Source organism: Colius striatus, chromosome 7, assembly GCF_028858725.1.
Source record: "Colius striatus isolate bColStr4 chromosome 7, bColStr4.1.hap1, whole genome shotgun sequence".
Taxonomy (NCBI): Eukaryota; Metazoa; Chordata; class Aves; order Coliiformes; family Coliidae; genus Colius; species Colius striatus.
The window spans coordinates 4,941,225-4,965,818 of record NC_084765.1 but is presented as its reverse complement, the minus strand read 5'-3'; the positions used below and the strand labels follow the sequence as shown (position 1 = coordinate 4,965,818).

General features: G+C 41.2%; 2 protein-coding genes across 2 annotated transcripts in view; one reads left to right on the top strand and one right to left on the bottom strand.

The window, feature by feature from the left end:
• Positions 1-609: 609 nt before the first annotated feature.
• On the top strand, positions 610-10,917 carry SVIP (small VCP interacting protein). Its single transcript, XM_062000364.1, has 4 exons — positions 610-797; positions 2,264-2,314; positions 4,704-4,814; positions 5,575-10,917. Exons 1-4 carry the CDS (start codon positions 735-737, stop codon positions 5,587-5,589), a joined length of 240 nt encoding a protein of 79 aa, XP_061856348.1. The 5' UTR covers positions 610-734; the 3' UTR covers positions 5,590-10,917.
• A 1,930-nt stretch (positions 10,918-12,847) lies between these two features.
• GAS2 (growth arrest specific 2) overlaps positions 12,848-24,594 on the bottom strand; it is a 74,768-nt gene continuing 63,021 nt past the window's right edge. Inside the window, exon 7 of the mRNA XM_062000327.1 lies at positions 12,848-13,066. Within this exon, the coding sequence (XP_061856311.1) occupies positions 12,848-13,066 (219 nt within the window). The remainder of the gene's footprint in view (positions 13,067-24,594) is intronic.

The window sequence follows — 24,594 nt, the reverse complement described above, 5'->3', positions numbered from 1 at the left end:
GTTTAGCCTGGAGAAGACTAAAGGGGGGCCTTATGAAGGCTTATCAATACCTAAAGGTGAGTGTCAAGACAATAGGGCCAGTCTTTTTGCTGTGGTGGCCAGTGACAGGACAGGGAGTAATGGGCACATGCTGGAACACAGGAAGTTCCAATGGAACATGAAGAGAAACTTCTTTGCAGTTCAGGTGAGGGAGCCCTGGCCCAGGCTGCCCAGGGAGGGAGTGGAGGCTCCCTCTCAGGAAATCTCAAAACCTGCCTGTGCCCTCGATCAATGGGAACCTGCTTTAGCAAGGGGATGGACTGGATCATCTCCAGAGGGCCCTTTCAAGCCCTTCCACCCTGCCATTCATCAGCCACGCTCCGGGCCTCTGCAGTGTCCCGCACCAGTGGCTGTGCCCGGCCGCGTCTATGGCTCCGAATCCCTGGGTCACCTTTTCGGGAGCGAGCTGGAAATTAATTACACTCTTGTTCCTTTTCGCTAGCAATGCATTTACATCAGTTAAACCGCCGGCGAGGGGCCGTGCGGGGAAGGAAATAACTGGCGCAGGTTGCCAGCCACGGCCCCGCTGGCGGCCCCATGACGGGGCGGGCCCTGCTGGAGCACGGCGCCGGCTGAAGGCCGCGGGCGGGGCCGGGGCCGCGGCCGCCGCCTCCCCAGCCATCGCCTCCCCAGCCATCGCCTCCCCAGCCATCGCCTCCCCAGCGGTCGGCGGCCGTGCGGCGGTGGAGCCCGCCATGGGGCTGTGCCTGCCCTGCATGGGGGAGGGCGCCAAGGACGTGGTGGAAACGCCCGACCCGGTGAGTGCGGGGCCACGGCGGCCGCCGGCGCTTTCCTTTCCTCCTTCTCTCCCTGCCTCCTTCCGCCCGGGTGTATGTCAGCGGGTAGTGACGCCCAGCCGCTCCGGGACGGGGCCGAGCGCGGGGAGCAGCGGCCCTCCCCGCCCGGGCGGGGTGCGGGGAAAACGGGCCGCCTTCTGTAATGGAGACCGGGCTGCACGGCCGGAGTCGCCCCGCGACAGCCGCGGGGGAAGAAGGAAGGGTCCCATGGCTGCCGCGCCGCGCAGCGAGCGGTGCCTCCGGCTGCGGCTGCGCGGAGGAAGCTCATCCCTCGGGCCCCGGCCGCCTGGCCTGGCGGGCTGCAGGGATAGGGACACCATGGGGAGCAGCCCCCCGCAGCCTCCCGCCGCTCAGTCCCTAGCCTCAGTGGTGGGCGCCGGTGTGGAGACCGAGCATTAGCAGTATGCTCTCGTGGCCAAGAAGGCCAAGTGGAATCCTGAGGTATATTAAAAAGCGTTGGAAGCAGGTTGAGGGAGGTTCTCCACCTCTCCTCTGCCCTGGTGAGGCCTCATCCGAAGTACTCTGTCCAGTCCTGGGCTTCCAAGTTCAAGAGACTGTCAAGACTGAATGTCAAGAGGATGAGGCAACACTTTTTTTCTCTGTAATGCCCAGGGACAAGACAAGGGGTAATGGGTACAAGCTGTAACACAGGCAGCTCCACTTAAACACAAGGAAACACTTTAGTGTTCAGGTGAGGGAGCCCTGGTACAGGCTGTCTAGGGAGGTGGTGGAATTTTCTCTGAAGGTTTCCAAACCCCCTTGGACACCTTCTGCCTACTGATGATAGGTAACCTGCTTTAGCAGAGTATTGAACTGGATGATCTCTAAAGGCCCCTTCCAACCATTCTGCATTTTTATAATCACACGTGGAGTGGGTTCATGCCATAATGGAGGCCAAAATGACCTTTGTTTCAACCAGACGCAGGAAGAACTGTGCTTTATCCCTCTAGTGCACGTGCTCACCTCTAACCTTGTAGGATGACATTTTTCCTACCTGGTAAGAAACTATCACCCTGCATTTCTAGCCTTTACCTGAGGCTTTGGATGGGAGGAGAGGAGAAGAAAAGGATCTCATTCAGTCTGGAAGAGCAAGCTTTCTCCTTTCAGACTCCAAAAGGACAACTTGCACACTGGGTGCTTTCTCATTCCAGTGTGAGTTCTGTTGGAGCAAAGGCATAATACAGCTGAATACAGATTTCTGGTGGGGTTTGACTGCAAATAATGTCAGCAGCTGCTCCTCTAGCATATTAGTCACTAAGAACACTCTGTTCTTGCAGACTGGGGGTAAGATGATGCTAATTGACTTCAGGTTGGCATTTTTTGGCAGTTTGCATAACAGTTTTGAGTCACATTTAAGAATTAAGACTTTCAAAAGAATTTGCAGGCTGTGTTGGAATAGCATTTCACCATCTTTCACTTTTATTTAGGAAATAAAAAGAAGACAGCTAGCAGAAGCAGCTGAAAAGAGGCAGATGGAGGTAATGTCTGATAACGTGTCATTTATTCAAAATGTGTTTAGGTAGCTGGTTTATGGACAAAAAATAGCTAGGGCTTCTGTGGGAACATGGGATATTATGCCTAGTTTTTGGGAATCATCAAATATTTCATAGTATTATTAATGTTTTACCTTTATGACATTTAATATGTATATTTACAGTAAGGTCTCACAGGTACATAGGTGCCTGAAGACTATTGCAACATAACAGAGCTTGTTTAGGTGGGAGAAGTTTTGCAGTAGTTAAAAAACCAACCTAAGAACTAGAAGACCAAGGTCAATGTTGGGGTTTTTTTTCCCTAGACCTGAAAACAAGACACTGAGAAATATTTCAAACCAGAGTTGTCAAGCAGTTGTGGCAATTTCAAGTGGAATTTCAAAATGCATGTTATAGGCACTTGAAAGTTCAGATGATTAACATGGCAACAATTGAGCCTGTTTCTGAGCTCAAATGCCAGCAAGGAATTATTAAGTTATTCTTCTATCTAAGCTTTAACTACTTCATTGTGCTTAAAATTAGAAAAGATGGGATGCATGTGTTCTAGCAGAATGTAAAACTGAGTGGCCTGTTTCTTGCTTTGCATACCCCTCAAAAATGCTTATAACAGACACCATACACTTGCTACTTACTGCATTTTGTGTGTTTTAGACCACAGCTGAACTGTGAAGGAAAAGGAACGTGTTGTGTGAGTTAGTGGTATTACAAATCAGATGAAAAATTGATCATTATTGATGTGGACCATGTTGACCTGGTTTGAAGGGTGAATAATTGGAGAATGACTGAGTGATGCTTTCCAGTCCCTCTTTAAAAAGTCTCTAGATTATGTCAGATTACATGCTAAAAGCAACCCACATATAATCTTAAATCTCAGAGGGTTTTTTTAAGCATACCTGTAAGAAATGTGGTTTTGATAAGCATGCAAAGGGTAACACCCTCATCTGCATCTTAAACTACTAAAAACCTTTCCTGAGAGGAAGGAGAAATGAAGCCATTTGGCTGATGACTTTGAAGTTCTATGGTAGCTGCTAAGCTGAGAAAGAAACAGGGAAGTATCATGCTCTTCACTTCTTGTTAAGAAAAAAAGATAAAGCATCTATCAGGATTTTTCAGGACTACTTTTGAGAGCATTTTAGCCTCTAAATGTTGGGTAACAGAGATGTCTTGTGAGCAGCCTAATTTGGTTTTCCCCTTGTGAGGGGCAGATGTTCCTCACTGCTTAGTGTTTTCCTGTACTTGCTTCTTAACTCCTCATTATTCAGCCTGAGGTTGTGTGAGGTGCTGGGATGCTGTAGAGCCAGTCCAGGTGCCTAATTCACTTGGCAGGACAGTTGCCCAGAAGCTAGACACTACAGAGTCTAAATCAGTATTTGTTCGTTGGATTTGCCAGAGTAACACAGCAAAAATTGTGCTTGTCATCAAGGCCTCAAATTTCAGGTGTTTTCCCTTGAGAGCTTTTACCACCTTTTGTGTAGCTTGTGCTGTGGTATCATGACCCTAAGCTTAGCTAAAAGTCCCTTTTTAAACATATTCTTTCTTGTTGTACAGTGTCTGTAGTTCTGGTACTCCTGCCAGCTAGCCTCAGTCCTCCTTAGGTCATTGCCAGGAGGATACAAAGAAGGCAGTTTACAGCAGGTTTCTGATCTGTGTGCTGCTGCCATCCACACATCCTCTGAAGTCTGAAGGGTAGACTGTCACATAGGTTTTCTCACAGATCACAACTTACAAGTGGGATTTCTTAACAGCCTGGGCTAACATTACTAACACCGTCTCTTTTCTCCCCTGCTTGTAAATTCCCATTGATTGGTGGTAGCTTGTGACTGTCCACTTATTGAGTGTTAGAGTAGAAGCTGTCATCATGATTTACATCATCAGCTGTCATTATGATTTACATCATCTGTCCTCTTTCTGAGTAGCCTTCTGGTAAAAAGAGATGGAAGAAGTGAACAGTTGATGACACAGCTGAAGTTCTTGGAAGTTCTGTTAGCCTGAATTGTCTCTTCCCAGTTAATTCTGTTTGTGAGGGCAAGAATAGGCCCTGAGACTGGAAAAACAACAAACCACACAGGCTAGTGATTTCTAGGACTTTTGGGAAGGGAGGTTCTGGTCCTGCATCTTAGGATGCAAAGCAGGTACACATACCTGCATTCAGTATGCTCACCTGGATGTAATAACACTGAAATAAAACCACCCTCACATACCTATGGGATGAAGAAGTATCCTGAAACATCTGTGCTTATGTAATAGTATCATTACTTAATATTTCAGTCTCTTCACACAAACCAGAGTTTACAAAGGCTTGCAGTTTGGTTGCCAGCCAGAAAAGTACCTAATTGGTCTTACCTAAATGTACTTTAAATGTGCTTTCTCCCAGGCTTCCTCTCGAGGTATTAAGAACCTTTACTCTGTAGAGCAAAAGAAAAAGAAACAGGAAGAAATGGAAAAAAGAATTGAAGCTTCAGGTTCTGGACAAGGAGGACTAAGGGTAAGTTTAAAAGTAAACATGATGCAACTGTCCACATACTCACTGAGGAAACCCTGTTTTGTTGTTGTTGTCTATGAGATTGAATAACATTAGGAAAAATGAAGAGGAAAGGAAATGGAGTAGAAGCAGAAGCATGTGTTATTGTCACAGTGTTCTCAATGAGACTCTATTTCTGGGACACAAACAGCAAGGGTGGCAGAGAGCTTTTTTTCCTTCTCTTCCACACCAATTTCTGCACCTACAATGATCAGTTGTACAGTGCTCACAACACTGGAGACCTCCTCACCGAGTTGGCCTGCACTCAGTGTCTCTTTTAAGTACCAGTTGAGATGCTCTCTCTTCCCTCAGAATTTATAGGGAATGTTTGAATGAAGTAGGGCTTTGGATCTCATGAGTCTGTCTCTTTGCAAAAGAAACATACAGTGTACTGATCAGCTTCACTGCTACTGCTACTTGTCTAAGGTAAACTTCGTCTCTGAAAACCAGGGCAGAGATTTAATTCAGAATTGGAACCTCTCCAAAGCAGTAGATGCATCTGGTTACCAAAACACAGGCTTCATAAGTCCTCTCTTACTCTCATTGCTGCAAGACATGCAGGAGTTTGTAGAAGCTGCTGCTGGTGGGTTGCACATCCCTCACTTGCTGGATATAAAAGGTGTTAAAATGGGGAATTTTTAGACAACCTTGTGGTGGCTGGGTGGAGTTTTTTCCTTTCTTTCCCCTATCTTCATACAACAAGTTTTGTTGGTTTTGCTTTTAGTGGCAGGTTGGATAAAGTGCTACAACTTCTGAAGAGAAGATTGATATTTACTGCCAATGACTTGCCAGTTTCTGCAGCTGAGTGGCACTTACTCATGTGGCTTTTGCTGTTTGCATATGAAGACTCAGCAGTACTTTGCCATTGTGGGAGAACAGGTGTGGAGACAAACACTAAGAAACTTAAGAACTAACTCTGAACACTTAAATTTGTGTGTGTTTGTTTTATGTGCACGTTTTATTGCTTCCCTGACAAGGGAGTGAGAGGTTTTCTCACACGGAAGCAGCCTCTTTAGCCATAGTGAGCGAGCGTGCGTGTGCTGTCTGGTCAGCTGATGTATGTTTGTCTGCATATGACTGGCTTAGGCACAGCTCAAATGCCCATTTGTTGGTTTTGATGCTTTTTTTCAACCTCTACAATTAAACTTTTCTCAAAGTCCTTACATAGAAAGTTGTTCACAAATATGTATATATTGGAATATGTCCCTGAAAAATTCCTCTTCAGTTTCCTAATGACTTTTGAACTGCTTAGGGATTTAGTGCCTTTTCCAAGATACAGATTCACAGTGGGTCCTTACAAAAGGAAGCATTTTGTGACACTAGTTTAAAGAAAATAGAAAGCTTTATAAACCCTGTATACTTACAGCAAGAAATCTCTTTTGTTCTGGGTCTAAGAACTGTTCTCTTCGTTTTCTGATGTGGATTTCTTGTGAGTCTCTGGAGTATTTATAAACACATAGAAGTTAAACATTAAATTAAAAATACTGGTATTAATTGTTCTCCTTTAGTACCACAAGAGGGCAATGCTGCACTTCTCAGGATTTTTGAAAACAAAAAGCAAAAGACTTGCAGTCATGTCTTGGCTGGTTCCTTTCCTAAGGTCTCTCTGCTACCGAGGTAGGTTTGTTACAGCACAGTAACGTTTGCCACATGCCCAGAGCTCTGTCGCTTTTGTTGAGGATTCTGCCATGTCTGTAATCCCTTTCTTAAATGTGAAGCTGCCTTTGATTATTTAGAAATGCCTAAATGGAGTTAGAACCAGACTCAAACTAGTGGCCTCAAGCCACTGCTGTGATAGAGGAGGGAAGTTTGTTGCAGCATGATCAGTACTAAGAATCTAGCTGTCATTTTCCCCAGAGAGCATTTTGCTTGGCCACAGTGTCTTACTGGCCCCATTTCTGACCTACTTGAGGCTACAGAAGCTTTTTTTTTCCTCCCTTGAACTATATATTTATTCTTTTACCTCCCCCAGTAGTATCTGATGCTGTCTTAGGAGTACAGTCCTGACACAATGAGTTTCCTGCCTTAGGTTTCAGAATTGGGTTGAGAAGGGAGACTTTTCAATATTAGTATAATGGTGTTCAGGCTGAAAAGCTGTGTCTTTGGCAGGTGAATACCTTCAGTTTCCTTTAATTGCTGGCAATGGCTCTCTTCACTGTATTAACTGGTCAGGTTTTTTTAAAGTCTAATAAAAATGCATTGAATTATAATAAAACACACTAAACCTGAATTAGAAGTGTGGATTTTCTGTAACATCTGTCACACTGGGTGTCCTACAAAGACACTTAAGCAGCCCTTAACGCTGACACTTGGGTCTTTCCAACTTAATACTTCCTTTGCTTCATCCCCATCATACCACTCCCCAAAAGCATAAGGGAAGGAAGTAACCATCAGCCCCTTTTCCTCCCAGGCCCTACTGTACCAATGAGCTAGCACACTGACCCAGCAGGAAGCTGTGCTTTTATTAATATCATTTGTTTCTCTGAGTTGCCTCAGTGGTTTTAAAGGAAAGTCTTCCTAAAAAGGAAGTGGTTAGGAAGACTTTCCTTTAAAAACACTGACGTAATTCAGAGAAACAATGGCAGTTCCTGGGTTCGTCTGTTGGCAGTCCCATGCTCTGGAAGGTGGAGGCATCACCTCAATGCAGCTGCTGTGCTGCCCACCCAAGGCACACCCAGGCTGTTCTGCTCCATGTGCTGTCACCAGTAAAGATGCTCTGCGTTTGAGAAAGAGCATTGGCACCCACTCAATTGGCTTCCCTGGGGCTGGCTGCCCAGCAGTGCTGTGCAAAGTAAAGTGGAGAGTAAAGCTCAGATTGAGTGGAGTTATGATGTAAAAGTTGGTTCTTTTGCATTTCAGCATTACCATAGAAGAAGACCACTGCTCTTAAGACTCCTTGTTTTGAATGCCAGATTTATTCTTACGGCTGAGTGGATAGCTCAAGATTACATATAACTGGTGGATAAAGCCATTTTAAAGAGGTTTCTGTAGCATACTCATCCAGCTGTTAAGGTGGCCAGTCGAAACAGAGTCTGGAAAAATGTTTTGAGTAAATAAAAGCACCTCTCTTTGGTTTAAGTTTTTTGGTAACATTCATTTCAGTTGAGAAAGAATGTAGAAAAATGACAGAATTATGGGGGTTGGAAGGGATCTCTGGAGCTCATCCAGCCCAACTGCCTGCCAAAGCAGGTTCCTCTCGATCAGAGGGCACAGGAACATGTCCACGTAGGTTTGGAAGCCTCCAGTGGAGAAGACTCTGCACCCTCCCTGGGCAGCATGTGCCCATTACTCCTTGTCCTGTCCTTGATATCCACTCTTTAGGTACCTATAAGCCTTGATAAGGTTCCCCCTTCAGTCTTCTCCAGGCTAAACAGCCCCAGTTCCCACAGCCTTTCCTCTTAAGGAAGATGCTCCAGTCCCCTGATCATCTTTGTAGCCCTCCACTAAACTCTCTCCAGCAGTTCTCTATCACTCCTGAACCAGGTAACCCAAAGCTGGACACAGTACTCTAGACGTGGCCTTGCCTTACCAGGGCGGAGGTGAATTCTGCAGTTCAGTAGTGTACAACTGCTGGCTACCTGAAGTGTACCATTAAATGGTGAGGGTGAGAGCCACATAGATTAGAGCTGCTCTGTCCTATTAGAAATAGATACCTCTCCTCCCTTAGTAGCACTTAGTGCTGCACAAAGTAAGCTTGACACAGGATGAATTTCATCTTTATTTCCCCCAGTTTACTTCACCTTAGAGGCTGTTAAAATACCTTCACCCCTATAGATTATCTAGGCAGTTGACATTGTGTTTGCTTTACAGCAGCACAGCTACACCTTTTTTCTCCACCTGAAAGCATTTTTTTGGTAGATCACTTGAAAGCCTCCTTGCAAAGCCCAGAACATGTAGCTGAAATGAAAGGGCTGACTTGGTGACTTGCACTAGCATCTTCTTTGTTGCAGTAAGTGAAACCATCTGCTACTACACAAAACAAACAGATTATGCCAGTGTTTGGGGCAGTGTTTGAGGCTGTGTTTCCTCAAGGAGGACAGGCAGCACCACTACAGGCCCTTAGGAGTACAGATGACTTCAGCATGTGGATCTGGCAGTGACTGACTAAATCCCCGGGACACGGCTCGTCAGGCACAAGTAGTGCCAGCAGTTGGACTGAGACAGGAACACCTCGCCAGCCCTATAAACATTCATGTGATCCCATGGGTCTGTTTCACCTTTACATTCCTGACATAGCACAGACTAAGAGACAGGAGAGCCAAGAAAAAGCACTCAACCTCCTTCCCTGTCTGGTACTACAGTACAGCAGCCAAGAAGGCAAAGCCCAAAAAGAACCAAACCCTTGGGGCAGCATCTCTGGCAGATGCTTCTGTAACGCCGTGGTGTGGCAAACAGCTCATCTCTCTGATCTAAAATGAACACAGCTAATGAATTCAGTGTTGGGTCTTAAGCTGTAAGAAACTTGCCATACCTTCCCACACACATACGTTGACACCTCCCTGTTTCATCCCCACCAACAGCTCTCCAACCAGTTTCCACAGACTTTATGCATCATTTCCAAAAAGCTGTTGGATAAAAAGGTGGTAAAGCAAAAAGAAGGAGCAATTATCACTATATTAAAGATAACAAAAAAAAAGCCCATCCTCAATCAGTTATGTAAATAATCCTGCCTAGGATACAAACTCACAGTAATATATGTATGAAGAGCAAGGTGACAGAAGGAACCTCCCATAATGAGCAGGAACAGATGTTACAGTTACATTTCTAAACTAATTCCAAATTGCTTCCAGTGTGGTGATGCTTAGTTGATGTTATACAGCAACAGTCATTTTTATAAGCAGTCACACCATCTACCAACCCTGAGCTTTAGCACAGCTGCTCATCCACAGCCAGTGGGAGCTCTCAGGGGGTTTGTTCCATGACCCAGTGGGGATTTTGAGAAAAGGCTTCAGTGCAGCTCATAACAGTTCAACTTTTCAGGGCCTTCAGCCTCCTCAGCACTCACATTCAGCAGTTACACAGTGACAGAGGAAGCTAAAAGCACTGCATGCCCCTCTTCCTTACAATCCTCTCCCAGCGCTAGTTCAACATCCCAGCATCTCAGCTACCGCCCTTTCAAACAAGAAACCATTCCACAGTCTCAGCAGATACTCCCTCACTCAGGGGTACAAGAGGACCTTCATGTCTTCCCTGTTGCTACTCCACCACTCGGTTCAGCCTTCTAGAAATCTACACTAGATACCTTAATATCATACTTGGGCCTAGAAACTTCAAGTATCATCCACTATACCTACCTAGTCAAACAATGTAGGGGGTTGGGTTTTTTCTCTCCAAATATCGACTACACAAATTCTGTTCTGTCCCCATCACTGCAGCAAGGGCCTTCAACTCCCAACAACTTCCCCAGCTCCTACAGAGATACAGGATCTAGTACACCACAAAAATACCATTTATCAGATCATCAATACTTATCTTGTGAATGAGATGCTCCCAACCCCTTCTTCCAGAGTTAACTACCTTAGTGCATTGGGGCTTGTTTGCTTTATGGATGCTCCTGCTTTAATTTCCTCTCCTACTCTCCACACCTTTACCAGGTGCAGCAGATGCACTAGGTCCCACCTGCAAGCTTTTCACACAGAGTCAGTGGTAGTGACAACACTTTAAATGGGCCTTTATAGGTCCCTTATTCTGGAACTGACCAAGCTGAAGTTTCAAGTCATGGTTTAGCATGATTTGGGGTTTGGTTTCCTTTGTTGTTGTTTTTAAGATGCATAAGTACCTTGATTGAAAAAAGACTATTTTGATAGCTCCAGTCTGAGCTCATAAAGCAGTTCATATTTCATTTAAAATCTTGGTTTGGATTTACCAGGATTATTTGTTGGAGTTTAATATTAAAATAAACCTAAAAATATGAGGTTTTATCATTATCTGCTTTTGGTTTATTAACCTGGAAGCACCTTCAAATGTTTTAATGAAAAAATCACACCAGTAGTGCAAACTTTACCTTGGATAATTGAAATACAGCTATTTATGTTTTTAAAAGTAACCGTTCTCTCAAAATAAACATCTGACACTCTCATCAGTGATTGTTTTTTCTTCTCAGTTCATTTGCAAACAGATCTCTCGGTGCATATATTAAGATCATGATTTTTTTTCCCCAGCAGCACTGTGTTTCTTAAACATGTCACTTATGGTGTGTTCTCCAATCCCATAAGGGCTACAACTGTTGCTTCTACAAGAACTGGGTCTTCCTATGGCTTTTCAAAGGGTTTACTCCTTAAATATATGTTTAATTTTCCAAGAAAAATAAGAATAAAAGGCTGTAATTTTTCTTTCTAAAAACATGTTTTGCAATTGTGTGCTGCTACTTAGTGAGGTGCAAACAGTGTTCCACAGGTGTTTTGAGCCAGTGAGGTAGAATGGGTCCACACAAGTGAGATACAACGTGCTGATTCTATGATAATAAGGCATGGAACATCAAGGAAGGTGGTTTTGATCCTATTTAGCCACTAGACATTTTACTGTTAATTCTGAAGATCACAAGAGCAGATGTTGTAGAATTAAGCATCAAAAAATACAGAGAAATACCAGTTGGTACTTAAAAATACGATTTCAAGAATGCTTTTGACTTTTTTTCCCTTTCTCTGCAAAGGTAAATGACTTTTCAATAAAATCTGTCTGATTCACTGCTCTCTGCAGTTAGGTGCATGCTTGCCCCATTCCCTGTGTAGCTCACTATTAGGTTAGCAAGCAGCGTCGTACATTGTTGGCATCCAGTCAGCAGCAGCAGAGTTCAGGGACACAGACCACAAATAAGAAATGAGACTTCCCAAATCTGTGAGTATTTTTAAAAACATTTTATTTCATTTGTAATGAAACAACTGAGTTCTGCTCAAATTTATACAGTCAGTGAAATAATCCTATAAAACGATTTTTCTAGGCTGTTACAAGGCACATAAATTACCAAATATAAACATCGAAAAGTCGCCAATATCATGAACTAACCCCCACATGCCTTCAGCTATTTTAGAGGTGTGTGAATGATTTACAAGAATGTGAATCACTCTACTGACAGGGTAATGAATATTTCACATTTGGCATGACCAACAAAACTAAAAAGAAGGGGAAGGAAAAGCTGGGATGTGAAAACAGTGCCGTGTTCTGTACCTTGGGAGGGATGACCTTCTGAAGCTCCTCCTCGGGTCCAAGGGCTGTGCATCTTTTGCTGTGTCCCTTGGCAGGCTGCAGTACCTCACCCCCAGGCTACTGCTCACCATCTCCATTGTCTGACAGAGGAAGGGGCAACGTCTCAACTTCCCTGTGCTTCTATATCAGGCAACTTTGTGAAAACCAGGAAGGATCTACGTACAGATCTAGCACTGAGCATTGTCTTCAGCTTTAAAGAGCAGAAAGTGTGAGGGTCTGGGGTTTTTCTCTTGGGCATTTTGTTTTTTGAAGTGATCTCTTTGGGAAGTCTCTTGGCATGCTTTTGAGATTCTCCTGGTTAAGGAAATCTTGCAACCCATAAAATACTACATTTTTATTTCACTTCAAGAGGCATTACCAAATAGTTTCCACAAACAGTCATTTGCCACCTGCATATATATTTTTCAGCTAGCCTAACAAGTCAAGGATTCAATGTTAATAAGATTTTCATACAAATATATCGTAGCGTGTATTTTCTCCCTTTAACAGGATCCACTCCTTTACGTAGCTCTAAGTATACATTCACATATTAAAGAGTAATAATTTGGCTAAAAATATATGTCTGTTTCTTATCTGATTGTAGTAATTAGCCTACCGAGGGTAATTTGCTATAAAAGGTACAGTACTAGAAATAAATAGTTCTACAGTTCAAAGATCTTCCAAATGGGTTGCGATTTCCAGTCTGTCTGAAATCTTCCAAAGTCCTTTTAAAGCAGAAACTAAATTCACTACACTGGAGAAAATAATTTGGACCTAAGTACATAGAGTCCCAATCACATGTGAAGCTTATTTCACTTAATCTCCTTCTTGGTTTTGTAATGGGCAGAAACAACCAGGTAATTGTCTGGATTCATGTCCCTGAGGGTTGGAGACTTGCTCTGGATTGGAGAAGTTTTCCCATCCACTCGGGAGATCTGCAACATTCGGCACGGGTCATGCTTCAGTAAGTAACCTGCAAAGGTCTCCCATCCTCCTCCAACACGAACCATCACGTGTTTGTTGTGCAGCATCTGAAATTAGATACACAGGGAAAAAAAACAAACCCAAAAACTGAGAAATCACATGTGTTTAACTGGACAAAACTGTGCCCATTTTAATTAAAAGTCACAGACATATGTTAGCAATCTGCTTTATAATAAAAGGAAATGAAGGAAAAGAAATAGAGAGGTTTTTATTTGAATTTAGTAAGTAAAAATTAAAAACTCTGTAAGAAAATGAGACCAAATTTCAAATTAAAGATTTTCATAGCTTATGTAAATGATGCTACATGTTCTTCAGGTCCTGTAGCACCAAGCCATCCTGTTCTTCATGGCTTTAGTATAAACATGAATGTTTTTCAGATTACTTTTTTGAACACATGTTAGTAAAGACACCATTTCCCATGTCTGGAAACTGGCTTTCCTAGCATAGAGCAGACAACCAAAATCTCTTCTATCTCCTAATATATCCAAAAATAGTTCTTTTAGAAAAGGAAGTAGCATTTAGTTTAATGATTTAGTATTGCTGACAGGCATTACAACTAAAAGAGTCCAATGTAATGAAGTTAGCTTAACGAGAGACATCAGAACTAATGGATCTGGAACTGTTTAGAGATACCTGAATTTCTGCTGAGTTGTGAAAGAAACTAAGCCAGACAAGACCCTGGCTCTTACTAGCAGGATGGCTCAGTACTGCTTACGCTTCCTGCCTTTATTCCAGAAACACTGGGGCTTGACCTACAAAGGAATGTCAGGTTGAGACGGGTATCTAACCACCAAATTAGGTGCCTATGTCTCATGTATGTCCTCCAGATCCACACTCATCTTCTGCCTAAACTCAACTGACATCTTTCACCAAGTACCAATGTAACTTCTCCCACGTCTGCACCTGTGCGTTCAGTTGGAAAGTTCACTCATTTCTCTCCTCCGGTTCTCCATGCAGAACAGTCGAATAAATACCAGTGAGGTATCATAAAAGAGCTTATTCTCTAGAAGCCACATCATAAATCACACATTGAAAAATGCTTTGATTAGTACCTCTCATGAAATTCTAAACACCATGTAGCCAGAGTGACAGAACTGGCCCTGTAAAAGTCACGCTGGAAGATGTTTAATGTAGTCTGGGTAAGGACATGAGGATTTATGGCTGTGATGTGCACAAGGGCTCCTCTACATGTCCAAAACTCCCTTGAGGGCTGACACTATTTGTAGTTGGGAGTTCCATGGCACAGAAGCGTTTTGTAACTTAGCACAGTTCAGATTAGTGCACATGGCATAGACAACAAAAGAAGAAAATTCCTCAAACAAAACCACAGATAATAAAAAGCAAAAATATAACTCTTAGAAAAAACAACCCCAACCAACAAACACCCCATCTCAGCCTAAATATATATTGTTTGACATCTGTTATGTGAGAAGACAGATTAAACTTGGAGTGAAGTTTGCAAATGTGGGTAAGTTCCCAAGGAACCAAACTCTCCCTGTGAACAGGCAGCTGCACGTGAGAGCTTGTTTGAAACTTTTCATTCAAAACTCTCCAATGCAAGGAAGTGACTGTTACTGCACTTTGGTTTTTTTATGTGAAACACAGGGGGAAGTTAATTCGGCTTTACAGATACTGAACAATAAAGCTGCTTCTGGTCCATCCCAATGAGATCACACTCAAATACCCTTAGTTTAATTAAGATCACTGCTGAGACTGCCTGAGCTGTTGCTCTGGGTTGTAGGAGCATTAGGCTCTGTGATAGCTATACAGAAGTGAGGTTTTTCTCTCCATTTACGTGGGTGTGAAAGCAGAATCTGACTCACATCTTTGCCAGTTACACTTTTCTCTCTTTTGTCTCAAGTTTTGTTGTTTAGTTTCAAGACATCACTGTGAGCTGACAGTGGTGTGATCAGCCTGCAGTGGGACAAGATTTGAACTGTGTCTCTTTAGTCTGGACAGTGTATCATGAAAGAAGCAAATGGTTTTTACATCAGGCTTCAAAACCACGGTTCAGATGATGACACTTGAGAGAACAGTGTCTACATAATTTTGTTTAGCAATTTCTTACTCTTTAAATGTCTAAAAGAGCATTTGAGAAGTGCCCCCAAACCTTCTCACCTTAAAACATTTTAAACCCAGCTTTGGTCCGGTATAACATGAGGGAAGGACTTAACCATTGCTGAACTTCAGCTTCCACACATTGTCATAGGAAGGTTCATGTTCCAAGTGCAGTTAAGTCTCAGGACTTTGGATTAAGAGTTTGGAATGGAAAGTTAGCAAAAAGTATATTTGGTTCAATTTCCCTTAGGGACTACTGTGCAGACAAATAAAAACTACTGCTGGTATGTTATTTCCTGATGCTCAAGTTCAATGTACATCTTCTGTCTTTCCTTCTTTTTTTCTCTTTGTATTATTATGCTATTACAGGATCCATTGAATGCTTGCTCTCTATAGAGAGTGGGTTTTCCTGCATCCTAAATATAGTCATTACTGGTGCTGTGCTGTGCCACAAAAGCACTGTTTTCCTTCTACCGTCATATTTTTATGTTAGTAACACCAGCCCAAGTCCAGAATAAATCTACTAGCCTCAGAACTACTCTAGGTTCATGGAAGTATAAAGGGTTTCTCACCAAGAAGAAGAAAAATAAAGAAGAAAAGAATAAAGTAAAATAACTTGCCCTACTTTGGAACTGAAAAAGCAGTTGAATCCTCAACATAATTCAGCTGAAGACGAAACTTTGGGGATTGTGTGATCTACCCAATACAGCTTTTCCATTGCATGAGATCCCTGAGAAAGAAGAAGTTGGATTCTACAATAATAAAGGTTATTAGTCAGTTATCAGTGTAAACAAATCCATGACATATGAGTATTTTCACACTGCTATCCAGCCAATTGAAACTGAGAAAAACCCTTTCTGTGAAACAAAATCCAACATATGTTTATGACTGCTGTAAACCTTGGTTATTTCAGCTGTGTCTGAGGCAGGGCTGTCACTAAAGCTGTTCTCTCTAGAATCTGGGTTTAAGTTGAATCTATGGTGAAGCAAACATAAGAGAAACCAGATGACCAGACAATAGAATTGCAGAGGGAGAAATGATTGTTTCAGTGTGCGTTAAGGCTGGATCAAGAGACAGCACCAACAATAGTCACTAAAAGCAAGGTGAACTAAGGTGTCACGGCATAGGACTTTGGCATCCAAGTGAAATATAGTCTAAATGCTTCTGGTGCTCAGATAAATAAGTTTGGAGAGCTTCATGGCTTACTGAACAGATATTAGACTGTATGGAAAGATACTCATTTAAAATCTTTGAAAAGAATATTGTTTTACAGGAACTGAAAATCTGGCCCAACATTGTTAATTCTTCAGATTATACTGTAACTTTCTCAAATGATATTTCAAGGAGGGGAGGGGAAGTGGGAGGAGGAATTACACACAATGGATCTGATCCAAGTACTGCAAACACCAACAGAAAGAATCCTACTGACTCAAAAGGAACTTGGGCTGGACTCTCGAAGCCGAACACAGAAACCTAAAGCAAAGCATAGCCTGGAGTTAGTTGGTGTGATTGTAGATTTTAGCTGGGGGGTGTGTGTGTCTGACAGAAGATGAAGTTTTCTTGCAATTTGGCGCAAATATCTATATGGAAGAGGAAGAGGTTTTATTTGGGGACTTGAGATTATAATTTCAGAGAACAAGGCTCATGTCATCGCGTGTCAAAATGTCACTCCTTCTCATGGCAAAAACTGTTAATGGTAAAGTTCTAAAACCTGCAAAATTCATTCTAAATCCCCAGCAATTCCAATGCTTCGTAGTTATTTAAGTCCTCTTAAAAGTGGCCACTGAAAATTCTCACAGCTATCATTTAATGTGGAGCCTGATGAGGCCCTGAGGAAGACTCTGATGAACTGGCCATGTGCAGGGAAGCCTGTCTAGCTGTATACCTTCACAGAAGCTCCAATGGTATTAGTTCAACATCCCTGTCAGTCACCAAAACACAAAAGTTCAAGTTAACAGATAATGCTAATACTCCATTCAAAGATGTCATGACTCAGGGCTCGCCCAGAGGACAGAAAGGAGAGCTGTATGGGCCCTGACCCTTAATTTGAAAATGGTTTTGGCAGAAAAAAGAAATTGAGGGAAACTACACTGATGTGCAACACGTGCTGAAAGAGGCTGGGTGCTGATGGGGCAAGCCAGCAGCAGACGGGAGTTAGCATTCCTACTTCTTCCATGGAGGTTTTGAGGAGATATGAGCAAGAGCGAGGGTCTCCGACAAAAGAAAAACAGCTGCAGTGCTGTTCAGTGGATTATGGATGAGTGGAACTTAGTAGTGATGTGCAGCAAACTTGTATTTCCCATAATCATTAACATTATCACCCTGACAGTTTACTCGTTTCCAGTACAGGCCTGCACAGTAGGAGGTGGTAGTAGGGATTTACACCAAGTCTTCTGAATATATTCAAATGGGGAAGTGAATTTTCAGAAATGCATAGGTAACTGTTGCTATATGGCACTCTAATGAGAATTCAGTGACCTGAAAACACCACCAAGAACATGCAATAGTCTCCTGAGTAACTGCTGCAACTACAGACATCAAAAATATCTTGTTAGCAGAGATTATGCAACTTCATCACAAGAGTTCATTGTAAAATTTACAGCACTACCACCAGATTTAAACTCCAGTCAGGTTAGATTTAGATACATTCCTATTTTTAAAAGTTCACACACACTGTAGGATACATTTTGAAGGAGGACTCAGTGCTGCTGCAAGCACAGAGTTGACTCTCACGGATACAGCGAATGGTGGGATCAATTCCCAAGATGATATGGAAGAAAACAAGCTTCCAGCTGGAAAGCTAGAAAGCTTCCCTCCAACTATTCTTTTTCTTGGCTTTCATTCTCCTTTTGTCATTGAATTTGTGTGTTGTTTTCTCGGAGAAAAGTTTTAGTCTGATACAACATTTTAGACTTTTAAGAACTTTTAGGATTATTTTAGACTTTTAAGAACTCACTTGTGTGCCTAAGTGTACATCTTAGTCAATCAAATTAACTCTCAAGTCTGGAAATCTAAATAAGTGCAAATTATGGAGTCAATTCCAGATATTAATTATTCATTTACAATGAAGCAATGTACTTAGAGTAGAAAATGTGTATTTTGGCAGGCAAGGGGATATTGGTCTCTTCCAACTTGAATTATCCTATTGAATCAAGAAGAATAATTAAAAAAAGAAATCTTTCCCCACCTGAAAAACAAAAACAATGCACTCCTCATTTTTCCCTGTCATCCTTCATTAAGTCACATTTTGCCCAGCCCCCCTCTTGCTTTAGGATTATACAAAATTGTTTTAGATTTATGTCTACTAGTTTTAAAAGTTCCAAATGATGCAGCTTCTATCACTCCAGTCATTCCATATGGATTTACTTAGGGACCTCCACCGAGTTTCTGTGTTGTCACTCTAAAATCCCAATAAAGGAGCCTGCACTTCCCCTGTCTGCAGACACCATGACGCAAGGAGAATAGACAGTTCGCTGGATTATCACCTCCCTCTCATTTTCTGGGATTTATACCTAGTAAATCCCACTAAATGAATCTTGCTTGGCTGGGAAAAGCATTGTAAAAAAGCTCAGCTTGCAAAAAAAGATGTCAAGAGCATAAACTGATTGCTTGTCACAATATTTCTGGCTGTGCTAGGGTTGGGTTTTAGAATTAACAACTTTTCTGAAGTATAAAGAATTTTATTTTAATGTTATGTCTTGAGCTGTCTGGAACATTTTAACAGGTATCCACTCAGTTTATTGAAACAGCCTCATGCACTATGTTGTAGAAATGAAGAATGAGATGATACTTAGAAGTGATTTATAAGCTTTATTAGTTCAAGTCTATATTCCCAAACCAAATCAAATGCAAATATTCCTGATTTTATAGTATTCATGGTGGAAAGTAAATCAGAATAGAAGCTTCCATCAGAATCTCTAAATCTCCATTTTGGGGCAGAATAACCTTTATTGCTTTGTGTCAAGTGATATTTCTCACTGAACAAGAAGCTCAGTTTTCATGAGGAACCTAATAATGTTCCCAACTGCTTCACCATCACACATATTCTCCATGTCTATTGACTGACATTGGGCGGGGAGAAAGGAAAATTGTGTCAGTGCAGTTCCAGCTGAAATGATTTCCAGTGGCTGCCGATACACCGGGGCTGGACAGATTTTCCAGGTGAGGCATCAATAGAGGCTTGTACCAACAGAGCCTTCAAAGCACATGGGGACCAAGCCTTCCACTAAATAAACATCAGAAGCTTCCTATAATTCACTGAGACATTTTTTCAAAGTTTGTTTCAGATCAAAAGAAGAGGCTGACTTTGTGTATGCAAATACAAATCACGTGCATATGTAAATAGCCAAAAGACAATTTAAACATAAGAAGTATGAAATAGAAAATGGCAGCTGTAAGTATTTGCTTTCCTCCTTTCCAAAATTTGGCTGATCACTTCACTCAGTCAGACAAAATTCATCAAAGAGACTGTAGACCTATCTCTCTGCACACAGGACTTTCATTTAGGAGGTCAGCCATGGTAAAGACAGAGGTTTTGATATCCTTTGCTCTTTTGAAGTTAAAATCTAGAAAGTGAGGCTTTCTACAAAACTGCCTCTTAGGCAAGAACTGTTCTTAAGAGTATTACATGCAGTGTATTATATATAGTGACACCTTTGAGATAAACACAATCTTTCGCTATATACATATGTACGTGCCAAGACCCTTGATCTCTTTCTGGTGCCCAAAGGCATCACCCTACAACAAACAAGCTCTTAGGATACAATGACACATTGGAGTACCTTTTTCCATAGTCAGTTCCAAACTGCTTCAGATACACATATCAGACTCACATTAACAAGGAGCAGAGGGTGCTTTCAGTAGTAAGAATGAGAAATCGGTATTAATTAATAATGTCCTCTATCACAGAGACTGCTCTGCCTTCACAGAAGTCTTAATCATTAAAAGAAAACAAGCCACCTATCTTCAAATGAGTTAAGACATAATAAGACACTCACCAGGTCTAGTAGGCAACCAACAGACACTTTTAACAGTCATTATACCATGAAGGGAAAAGAGTTTGATTTTGCATTATAACTATGGTTTCATTAAATTGTTTTTCCTACCTAGACTTTTGGCAGTTTTCTGTTACAAGTTAACCCTCAAAAATGACATAGAAATTCTTCAGGATTTGTAAAGTGGTATCAACTTATAGTATTACTATACAATATAATATGATCTCCCATAGCTTATTATTACTGCCATAAAGTATTAAATAGGTATTACCTATTCTTTCACACTTAAATCTATTGAGAGATTTTGCAATAAAGTACAAATAGAATTCTTTAAATATATAAACAAAGTGAAAACTCCCTCTCCAAATTTTGGAAGCCTGCTCAATAAAAGATAGACTTTTGTCTCCTATTGCCTCTTCATAATTAGTAGGACTTTTTTTTTGCCCCAAATGGAAACAGATACAAAGCCAAATCAAAATGAGTTCCAATAAGAAAACAGTTTATCATCAGTGAAATTGGTGCAACTCTCTTCTTAAGGGAAATTTTCATTTTATTTGTTTTTTACAGAAAGAATTAAGCAGGGAATGAAGAAATTGAAAACGTGGCACAGAATGTAGTGAATCTGAATTGACCATAAATGGAGGTGTCCTTCCTTCTCCATCGTGTACTCAAATCTCACCAGAAACATGTCATTCTTTTGTAAAATGGCTGGTGGTCTCAAAACTGAGAGATATTGCCCAACTGTAAATCATGTCTACTTACTGATAATCTTAGCAAAAAGATCAGAGTCTTCACTAGCCTGAGCAATGATTTACACTCCTCATTTTTATATTTACACTCCTCAAAATGATGCTGCCAGTTTAGGCCTTTACCAGTCTGAAAGAGGAAGTTTTGGAAGCCAGAGGTGTATCTGATTTTTGCTCTTTAGTAAAGATGGCCACTACAGGTATTAAATTATTTCCCTGTGTTATTTATGTGATCTGCCTTGTTCACAGGGTTTTCTGTGATAACAGAAGTTAGCTTCTTACAATTGTTTCACATCAACGTGAACATTACGATCTTTAAGTGTCAAAGGGTGAGATGTTCAAAACACGAGGAAGCGTTATCATTTTGCCACACCACCAGAAGGCTCGCTGACAATACTTACAGCATAATGCTTGCAAGCTTTAAAATACTTAAACATTGAGATTAAAGTGATCTACATAAGGTACATGAGTTAACTCCCAGTCTCCTAGCAGATTAACTAACATACGCAGCAAAAGATCTCAGAGGAATCATAACAAAATCCAATAAAATCGAATGAGAGCAGTTGCACAACATTTTCATTAAGTGTCTGATCCAGTTCCCACTACAGTCAATGTGAATTTATCCAATTTGTTTTCTGAAATCTGAACCTGACCCTTTTGCTAAAATAAGTTGGTTTCTTCTTCTTTTCTAAATAAGCCCCAAGTAAAATGGCTTTAAAAGGGTACCCACTGTGTCCTTTGGTAAATCCGCTCCTTACAAAGCAGCCCTGCCATTTTCCTTTAGCTATTTCTATGAAAAGATGCATAACAACATCAACATTTTTACTTCATAAAAAAAGAGAAATCACACTGAGGAGACCTCTCCCCTTTTAGAATATGAAGTGAATTGCTTTTGCCCAACTCATCCTTTGCATAATCGATTGTTTTGCTTGCACGTTCATTTCTCCTTTTGGCAGACGGACATTACTGTCCATTCATCAGCTGTTCATTCGGCAACTGCTTCTGCTTGCAAAAACACTTCATTCCGTGAAAAACTTACGCAAAAGACGGGCAAGAAAAGCTGACCTGAAATAAGAACATCCTCGTCTCTTGAGACTCAGTTTCTTCTTAAACCTCCTTTTTTCCATTTGCAAGTTCCTGCTAGAGTCTCTTTGGACCTCATTTGAGATTTCCACCTCACAACATTTCAATTTATTTTTCCAATACTTACTCAAGTTGTTAAACTACCTTATCAGCCAAAATTCTCTCTTTAGAGTGCTTATAAAACACTGCTGTAAAATGTCATATATTCAGCCCAGGGCTGATGATGCAACTGGGAACTGAAGGCATCTCTATCCTGCTGAAGACAGAGGCACAAAAGTAACAGTCGAGTGGTTTTATTGAAATCAGACTGCTCTAGCTCTAAACAAAGGCTTAATATATTAACACACCTTGTTGGTATGGCTTGAGTTACCTGGTCAGCTACTAAAGAAAGTGATTATGCTCTAACCTTGCTTAAGTGACATATAATTAATATATAACCGTAAATTCCTCTAACAGAAAAGCATAAACCTTTTAAAATCTGGAAACAAAATGAACAAGTATATTAAGTATCTTCCTTTCACTCTTATGTAGAGCTACATCCTGTTCCTTTGTTACTGTTCATGCAGGAAGCAAATCCTTCTCACCAAGCATCACAACAATATGAAACAAAAACAAGAATTCATTTAGATTTAGTCACAGCTCAGCAAACTGGCATGTAATCGGGTTAGAAACCCAATACCAAGGAGAAGGTGTTTATAAATTGTTCCTAGAGCTTCCCCCTAGTTGAGGTACATACATGGAAAAGCTGAGATGTCTTCTTACTTACATTCTGGCTTACAACAAACAGCTGTTCAAAGTGAGAAGTTTCTAAAGGTCTGAAAGAAGCCAAGAAGCATGTATTTGAGCATGAAGACAGAGGGTGTCTAAGAAAACAGAATGAATAGGATGCTAGATGACTGAAGCATCATACAATCCAAGGGAAGTAATGGAGGATAACTAGGACCATGACCTCTACTTAAAGTAATCAGAGAACAGGCAAATGGCATGTTTTGACTGGTACCAGGCATGATGTGGCAGATTCTTCCATTTGATTTTTTGTAGAAAAAAAATCAAACTTCCATTTTTGTAGAAAACAAGATGTCTCAGGATGGGAGGATGAGAGAGACAGTAACAAACAGGTGACCCAGAAACTTACACAGAAACATTCAAGACGGCAGTATTTAAAAGGGAAAGAAAGTTTCTTGTTGATGGGCATCCAACAGTAACCAACAATCAGGCAGCACACTGAAACCCTGAACTGATGTTGAGACATGTATTATTAAAGGATGGAGAGGGAGATCTCAGGACAACTAATAGTAATTACTGAAACTACTGAAAGGCAATTTAAAGATTGAAAGAACAAACTGCAAGTGGGACTGACAACACCGTCCCATAAATTATGTGATCCATCATAAAGCTGATCTGTAGCTGACACCAAATCATCTGAAGAGATGGCAGAGATTGAAACTACAAGCAATGATCAAGAGAATTAATTGTACATGATATCTAACATGATGACTCAAAAGACATACAAAGACACATATGGAAGGTGGTGTCAGGGGAACTGAGAATGTTACAGGAATGGGGTAGGAGATAAGAAAGCTCCACTTGCATGGTGAAGTGAATGGAAAGATATTATTAAATCTGAGGCATCAAGGAACAATCAGTGGGTTAGTTAGGTCTCAATCTGAGAAGCAGCATTGCTGCAGTCGTTCTGCTATTAAAGCTACTTAAAGCTCATTTGTTCTGCAAAAGAAATAATCAAGGAAACGGGAGTATTTCCCCTTTCACATTGCAAAAATGCACCTCCTCCATTTGTTCTTGGCAAGAGATGAAATGACTATGCTTAGTACAATGGCATAACACATTAATGCACAGTTTAGCCAATCTTCATGTACTTGAAGCAGTCAGGAATTGGTTTAGAGTGAAACCACAGCCATGTAAGTCCTTCATGGCACAGACACCTTAAAGTCAGCAGCCTATTGACCTTGCGAGGTCAAGGAAAAGGCAAAGTTGCATAAAACACTTATACAAAGAGATGGGGGAAATTTTTACTAGGGGAGGTCAGATCAAAGTGTAGCACAAATAATGCACTCAATGAAATGAAATTCTCTATTTCTGTTTTCAGAATACAGCAGATTCATTGAACTAATTACTCAAACTATTCCTGTGTAAGTAACTGAAATCAGGATCCATCTTTGGATTTAGACTGATATAAATAACACGAGAGTTTGGACATTCGAGACTCTCACTTTTGATTAAACTTTCTCTCAAATCTCACTTGTAGTTCTTGTCTGACACAATTTTATAGAATTTGGGAATAGTACAGGTTTGGTACTTAATTAATGCTCAACTTTGGTTGCTGTTTGCAAAAGGATCCTGTGTCAGTGAACACTGTGTTCGAGGAATGACTCAGATGCAGACACAAGTAAACACCTTTGTTTATTCATTAAGAGACAGGTGCATTTCTGACAAGTGGGGGTGGGTTATTTCTTTGACAAGAAGGAAAAAAATAAAGGAAAATTAATTAGATGTGGGAGTTATGTTCAGAATGATATTTGTAGGTAAAAGGACTGTGCATTTCCAAGCACTTTGGGTGAGATGCTGCACCTGGTTGGTGACAAGGGCAATGAGGGTGACACTTCTTGTGGCTTCCCCTCCAGATATTTATGTGTGGGCAAAGATCATCTATTCCCTATCAACTAAAACGTGGGA